At 40.9% G+C, this 8,047-nt stretch overlaps 1 protein-coding gene across 1 annotated transcript; it reads left to right on the top strand.

Moving 5' to 3' along the window:
* The first annotated feature begins 2,089 nt into the window (after positions 1-2,089).
* On the top strand, positions 2,090-4,308 carry LOC745547 (testis-specific chromodomain protein Y 1). Its single transcript, XM_009444959.3, has one exon. It carries the CDS (start codon positions 2,420-2,422, stop codon positions 4,043-4,045), a length of 1,626 nt encoding a protein of 541 aa, XP_009443234.2. The 5' UTR covers positions 2,090-2,419; the 3' UTR covers positions 4,046-4,308.
* Positions 4,309-8,047: the final 3,739 nt, after the last annotated feature.

Here is an 8,047-nt window from a genome sequence, read left to right on the forward strand (position 1 = left end):
TACTTTCTGAAGTATTTAAGGAAGGACAGAAACAGAACAAGCCTTGAGATGGTGAACACCATCAAGAACTTTGTGAATACTTTCAATCAATTTTAAAAGCCTATTTTCATATCAGTCAGTGGCCCATCCTTTGGAATAGGTGCATCCACACTGCCTCTTTGTGATTTCTTCTGAGCTAATGAAAAGCCTTGGTTCCAAACCCCTTATATGACATCTGGACGGAGTCCAGATGGCTGTTGTGTTACTTTAGTTCCTACTTGAACTTTGCATCATCCAGCCTCCTTAATTATTGTGGCCATGAGACATTACTTCATCCCTTGATTGATCCCAGGCCAAGGTCTCAGGCCAAGCTGTCACTTCAGCTCCTTCTTGGTCCAGGGCCAAGTTCCAAGGCTGAGCCTTGTAGCTTCTACAAATCATCACTTCAGCTCCAGATGAATCCAAGGCCAAGTTTCAGGGCCAAGCCAAATAACGCCTACTCCAAGAACACTAAGCACATTTCTTTACTTCTCTGCCCTTAGAAACTGTAAAGCACAGCCTCATAGTAGGTAAACCACTCACATTTCACCCCCCAATGTGAAGAGTTTTTAACTTTCACTTATAAAAGTTTTGATTCAACCTTTTTGCATCCATCCTCCTTAATTTTCTTGGCCATGAGACAAAGAACTCTGTGTGATACCTCACAATTAGAGATTTCTAGATCGTAGTGCACTAATGAGACTGCAATGATTGAAGTCTGGGAATTGAGCTCTGGGACGCATCAGCCTTGCGAGACCAACTGACACACTGTCCCCACACTGTGATACACACCCTTGGGGTCAGTCAACCATATAGTGGTCACCAGTGGAGTCTGAAAAGGGGCAAGGCAGATTTATACAGCCTAGAAACCTGAGGGACACCATCAAGCAGCCATACATATGCATTTTGGAAGTTCCAAGGAAGAGACAAAAAATCGTGGATACTATTTAACAACATAGTCATAAAGAATGCAACAATTTAAGACAATAAGTAAGTACCCAAGGAGCTCAACAGACTCCAAGTAACAAAAACTCAAAGAAACAAACTCAAACTTACCTGATAATTAAACTGTCTAAAATAAATACAAAGAGAATCTTGAAGATTTTCAAGGGAAGCAGGGGAAGTAGCTAGTCATGTAAAAGGGACCCTAAAAATAACCAGTGGATCGCTTATCTGAATAACCACTGAAAAGCAGTAGATTTCTTATCTGAAAACTAAAACGATAGAAAGCGGTAGCCTAATATATTGCAAGTGATGTCAGAAAAAACTGTCAAGCCTAAACATTATGACCCACCAAACTGTCCATCAAAGGTGAGGGACAAATTATGACATTCTCATATAAAAACTGGCACCTTTTACAAGTAGACTACCCTTTAAGAAATGTCTTATGGAGTACTTCAGGGTAGAATGGACAGACACTCAAAAGCAGTATGAACAAACAAAGATTAACGTAAAGATAAATACATGAACAAATATGTAAGATAAAAAATTTGGCCGGGCGCAGTGGCTCACGCCTGTAATCCCAGCATTTTGGGAGGCTGAGGTGCGTGGATCACGAGGTCAGGAGATCGAGACAATCCTGGCTAACACGGTGAAACCCCGTCTCTACTAAAAATACAAAAAATTCACCTGGCCAGGTGGCAGGTGCCTGTAGTCTCAGCTACTTGCGAGGCTGAGACAGGAGAATGGCGTGAATCCGGGAGGCGGAGCTTGTAGTGAGCCAAGATTGCACCACTGCACTCCAGCCTGGTTGACAGGGCGAGACTCCATAACAAAACAAAACAAAACAAAAAGAACAATTAACAATGTGCACCTCCACAATTTGTTCCCACATAACTTAAAACACAAATATATTTAATAAAAAAACTACCACTAATTTGTGTTTTTGACATAAAATCAATAAAGGTATAATTTTGAGAACTCAGTAAGTGAAATAATGGAGGTACATTATACAGGAGTAAAGGCTTTGTATGTTACTGAAGGTAAGCTAGTGTAACTTTAAAAATGTTATAACGTTAGAATGTTCCATATAATCGTCATAGCAACCACAATTAAACAAAGAAACACAAAGGAGTAACAGGCAGGAAGAAAGCTTTCTGTACTACACCAGAGGGTTGGGGCTGTGGATTTAGCTACTCTCACCTGAGGCTACTGAGCAAGCTGTCATGCACCATGAGACAAAGCCCAAGCTGTCCCACCGGGCAGTAAGTGTGGAGAGGTTCAGGCACATGGCATAGCTGCTCTTTCGCACAATTTTCACTACACCAGTGGTGACAAAATAGAAGAGGTTCATCCATACACAGAACCTGGTGAAGAGCTGGAGGCAGAAAGAAGTGTCTATGTGGAGACGCAACTGAAACAAAGGTGGCACAGCAACTGTTCCAATCCCGTGTCTTTCCTCATGGCTTCCCAGGAGTTTGAGGTTGAAGCTATTGTTGACAAAAGACAGGATAAAAAGGGGAATACACAGTATTTGGTTCGGTGGAAAGGTTATGACAAACAGGATGACACTTGGGAACCAGAGCAGCACCTCATAAAGTGTGAAAAATGTGTACATGATTTTAATAGACGACAGGCTGAAAAACAGAAAAAACTGACATGGACTACAACCAGTAGAATTTTTTCAAACAATGCCAGAAGAGGAACTTCCAGATCTACAAAAGCAAACTATTCTAAGAACTCTCCTAAAACGCTAGTGACTGATAAACACCACAGGTCCAAAAACCGCAAGTTATTTGCTGCCAGCAAGAACGTTAGGAGAAAGGCAGCTTCAATTCTCTCCGACACAAAGAATATGGAGATAATAAATTCAACTATCGAGACCCTTGCACCTGACAGCCCCTTTGACCACAAGAAAACTGTGAGTGGCTTTCAGAAGCTTGAGAATCTGGACCCTATTGCAGCAGATCAGCAGGACACGGTGGTCTTCAAGGTGACAGAAGGGAAACTCCTCCGGGACCCTTTGTCACGTCCTGGTGCAGAACAGACTGGAATACAGAACAAGACTCAGATACACCCACTAATGTCGCAGATGTCTGGCTCAGGTACTGCTTCCATGGCCACAGGTTCAGCTACCCAAAAGGGTATAGTGGTATTAATAGACCCATTAGCAGCCAATGGGACAACAGACATGCATACCTCAGTTCCAAGAGTGAAAGGTGGGCAAAGAAATATGACTGATGACAGCAGAGACCAGCCTTTTATCAAGAAGATGCACTTCACCATAAGGCTAACAGAAAGTGCCAGCACATACAGAGACATTGTAGTGAAGAAAGAGGATGGATTCACCCAGATAGTGCTATCAACTAGATCGACAGAAAAAAATGCACTGAATACAGAAGTAATTAAAGAAATGGTTAATGCTCTGAATAGCGCTGCTGCAGATGACAGCAAGCTCGTGCTGTTCAGTGCAGCTGGAAGTGTCTTTTGCTGCGGTCTTGATTTTGGGTACTTTGTGAAGCACTTAAGGAATGACAGAAACAGAGCAAGCCTTGAAATGGTGGACACCATCAAGAACTTTGTGAAAACTTTTATTCAATTTAAAAAGCCTATTGTTGTATCAGTCAATGGCCCTGCCATTGGACTAGGTGCATCCATCCTGCCTCTTTGTGATCTCGTGTGGGCTAATGAAAAGGCTTGGTTCCAAACCCCTTATATGACCTTTGGACAGAGTCCAGATGGCTGTTCTTCTATTACATTCCCCAAAATGATGGGTAAAGCATCTGCCAATGAAATGTTAATTGCTGGGCGAAAGCTGACAGCACGGGAGGCATGCACCAAAGGCCTGGTCTCTCAGGTATTTTTGACTGGAACTTTCACCCAAGAGGTTACGATTCAAATTAAGGAGCTTGCCTCATACAATCCAATTGTACTGGAAGAATGTAAGGCCCTGGTTCGCTGTAATATTAAGCTGGAGTTGGAACAGGCCAATGAGAGAGAGTGTGAGGTGCTGAGGAAGATCTGGAGCTCAGCCCAAGGGATAGAATCCATGTTAAAGTATGTTGAAAATAAAATTGATGAGTTTTAATTGTCAGTCTGTCTGCTCAGGACACAAGAACTAAGGGGCACCAAATGCATCATGAGTTGCAAGATGCCCTAGTCCATCTTCATAGCCCAAAACAATTTCACACATAGCTAAGGCTTGGAAACAGAACTGGAAATGTCCAAGCTATGTATTTAAATTATCACATCATTTTTAAGCACTGTAGCTTTACAAGGAGTAACAAAACAGCTTCTTTGCCCAAATGTGATTATTTTATGCACACCTAAGCCCAAATATAAAAACAGACTGTTGGGTACTAGACTCTTCTTGCAAGCTCTAATATGTATCTATGGCTACTACTATTTATAAGACCAGAGTTGTGTTTTATTAGATGTTTATGACAGAGAATCCTGTAATAATGTTGATTTTTTCTTATTTTTATATCCTAGAATACCTCTATTGGGATATAAAGCAGCCTTAGCTTCCCTCCCAGAAAGACACAGAACGATCAGAGATGGTGCCCTTGGCTTTATAGTGGCACAAACGCTTCAGAGACACACAATTATAAGAGACTTATCTTTTAGCATAAATACTTATGGCACAAAATCCACTGACGATCATTCTCCTAAACTGAACACATGACTAGAATTGGTGGTGAGATATCACTTGATTTTCTTTTCCTTTGTAAATGTCTAGTTCTTACCCAGTTAACAAAAGAAAACTTTATCGCTCTAAAGTAAAACTTGTTACACCACATTAGTGAATTATGGAATGATTTTGGTAGAAATCTCCAGGTTCTAATGTGTGGAATGTGCAGATTTAGGTTACTTTAGTGTATGTTCTAGTTAATAAGTCAAAATTCTGGACACATTATTAAAGGCAGAAACATCTTTCAAAACAAACACCCCTACAATTTGTATGACCTTTACAATTATCAGTGCCTCTTTTTATGAGCACACAATTTTCTAGAACACTGTACGTGCTCAGTTATGCAAAAGCTCTATGAATCCTGTCTTGTTGGTTTTTATCGAGGCTCCATTACATAAGGCATAACTGAATAATCCACTGGCCACTGGTGATGAATGTCATCTTTGTCACAAGATCTCTAGGGTGTCACTTCACCAGCCAAGAATCTCTGTGGATGATGGCACGTTTGTGCAAGGTTCCCTTGAGCCTGCTTTTCTAATTTTACAAACCCATCTTACAGGCTGCACTCAGCTGAAACTATGGGTTTAGGTTTCATTTTGCTATGGATGCACCAGGCACAGAATGGAGGCAGATGCATGAGTGAGTGTTGGTTGAGTCCAGCCACTGCACACAGCTTTGCCTGTTATCTGTGATGAGGTAAGCAGGTCAGGTGCTGGTACAGGTGACAGCTCCCTGCAAATCTTTAGATGAACCAGGCATACCACAAGCTTTCTCTTCTGCAGGCACTGAAGAATGCAGTGGCATCCACAAAAGAAGAAATGCCAGAAAATGCAAAGACCCAAAGATGTCATCCTAGCCCTGGCATGGGAAAGGTTTAGAGCTGGGGTATCTAAAGGGCCAATGTCCTGCTTTCTTTTTCCTTTTTTCTTTTTTTTCTTATCTATGGGATCACTATGACTTAAATTAGGGTTTTCAAAGGGCTCTGTCTCTCTTTCTACTGGAAATTAGCATCTTGTCTTTTCTTCACTCTTTCTCTTTTTGACTGCTTTTTATTTACTATGACATGCTATAGAAGAAATGCGTCTTGGCCCAGCATCTTTCTGTTGACTGTAGGGCTATTTGTCAGAAGCAGTTAAGATTTTGGCTCAGCAATAAGGTAACATCTTCCCATTTAAGACCAAAAAAGGGGCTAGATATTAGAAAGATTCTATATATTTATTGATGTATCAGAAAACTTCCCCAGGTCTTACTTTATTTGTTTAAGGTACTGTAATGAAAAAGAAACTTGCACTTTACTGGCACCTCATTCATTGGGCATTTCCTATAGGGATAGTAAGGAACATGGAGGGTTGGATGTAAAAACTGGAAAAGCTGATGATGATGTGACTAAAAGATTCTCTGCATCAAGAAGATGAGAAAACCTGTGGTAACAAATGTGGTTTTGAGTGTTTCCAGGGAGAATGTTTCTCTGACGTTTGGGAGTTGTTTCTTGTGGGCTTTTCTGATATGACTGCTAAGAAAGCAGGAACAATTTTACAGTATTTACAAAGATGTGGGTGGTTTCACAGGGCAAAAAGCCTTGCACATAGGAAACTTCAAACAATGTGCCTTTGACTCTCAGAAACTCTCTAGGTCTTCAATAGTATTGACAAAGAAAAGCTACATAGTTGTGGTGGATTATTGGTAAAATTTCTGCAAGCAGAGAAACAGCCTGAAATATCAGTCTGCAGACACAGATTTAAGAATCCTGCACAATCCTGTGGCCCAAGCAAATAATTTTTTTTTAAAAGCCCAACTTTGTGTGTGTGTGTGCTTAAGACATGCCCACAGCTACTCAGATAAAAAAAAAAAAAAAAAACAAACAAGACCCCACATTAAAATGTTGTGTCTTTTGTGTAACCAGAGTGCTTCCAGGAAATAGTCTCTCTCTTTTTTAGAACTTGTACATATTGGACTCCAATGTGTTACAAAGGGTACCTTATATTACTAAACATGCTTCAGACTCCGAGCCAAATTTCTGTAAATTATCATTTAAGACTCTGGTCCCAGGCCAAGGTCCTGGGCCATGCTTTCCCTTTAGCTCTTGTGTGGCTCAGGGCCAAGTTCCTGAGCCAAGCTGAGTCATGACATCAGCCATTAATAGTTCCAGGCACAAGGACCCAGAAAAGACGAGAAGTGCTTTCTTCAAAACTAGTTAGTACCTTTTCTTCCTTCTGAGTCCATAAAAATATCAGACTCTTTCTCAAGTGGGCAACTGACTCTACTCCACCAGAAGTTAACATATTAAACATTTACTATCATCTCACCTTTTGCATTCCTAATTTTTAATTTTCTTGAGATTAAAAAGATCTGTGTGTCACCTAAAAATGAGAGACTGATACATTGTGGTTCACTGGGGGACAGCAAGGTTTGTTTTTGGTTCATGGACTTGGAAAGGCCTTAATTAAAAAGGTCAGTAAGGGCTGGGCATGGTGGCTCATGACTGTTATCGCAGCACTTTGGGTGGCCAATGCGGGAAGATCAGGAGGAGATCAAGATGGAGATCATCCTGGCTAACATGGTGAAGCCCTCATGAAGTCTACCAAAAATACAAAAAATTAGCAGGGTGTGGTGGTGGGCACCTTTAGTGACAGCTGCTTGGTAGGCCAAGGCAGGAGAACGGCATAAACCCGGGAAATGGAGCTTGCAGTTAGCCAAGATCATGCAACTGGACTCCAGTTTAAGTGACAGAGAATCCATTAGAAAAAAAAAAGTGAGTAGGGGTGCCATTCCAAACTATTTACATTCATATCTTCAGCTTGTCCTCTATTTGCTTTCATATCTGCAGCTTGTTCTCAGTTTTTGTTTGTTTGTTTTTGTTATTTGTTTTTTTCTTTTTTTTAATTTCTGAAGAGCAAACAAAGCTCTGGGCCAGTGCCAGGTAAAATCCGATGGATTGCCTGCCATTCTTACAAAACTTAGGAGAAAGGGATTCTGGGAGACACATTGGCAGTCTCCTTTCACCCTCCGCTGTTGAAAATGTTGCCTCTGTTCCAACTGTTTTCTTTCAGAGTGGATCCAGCTGTCACATAGGACTGAAAGGATATCTAAGTTAATTGAAGATTTCTGGTTAAGGCTATACCACGGTGTTACGTGAAGGCCTCAAAACTAACTCCAGTTTCTGACAGCCCATCAGAGTGTTGTCACCAAAAATTCCAGGCTTTTCTGTGGCATTTTATTTATTTGTTTTTTGTCATTGTGTGGCTAATGTCCCTCCTGTTTCTTCTTTGTATGCAATGTTGAGACCTGGAGATACAAGCTTACTGGTAAAAGTCAGTCAGTAGAAATATAATTCAAAGAGTTGCTATTTTGTGTGTTTTTTTTCTTTCAAAAGAGGAAGAATTCAAAATTGTGGTCTAA

Source organism: Pan troglodytes, chromosome Y (genome assembly GCF_028858775.2).
Source record: "Pan troglodytes isolate AG18354 chromosome Y, NHGRI_mPanTro3-v2.0_pri, whole genome shotgun sequence".
Classification (NCBI taxonomy): Eukaryota; Metazoa; Chordata; class Mammalia; order Primates; family Hominidae; genus Pan; species Pan troglodytes.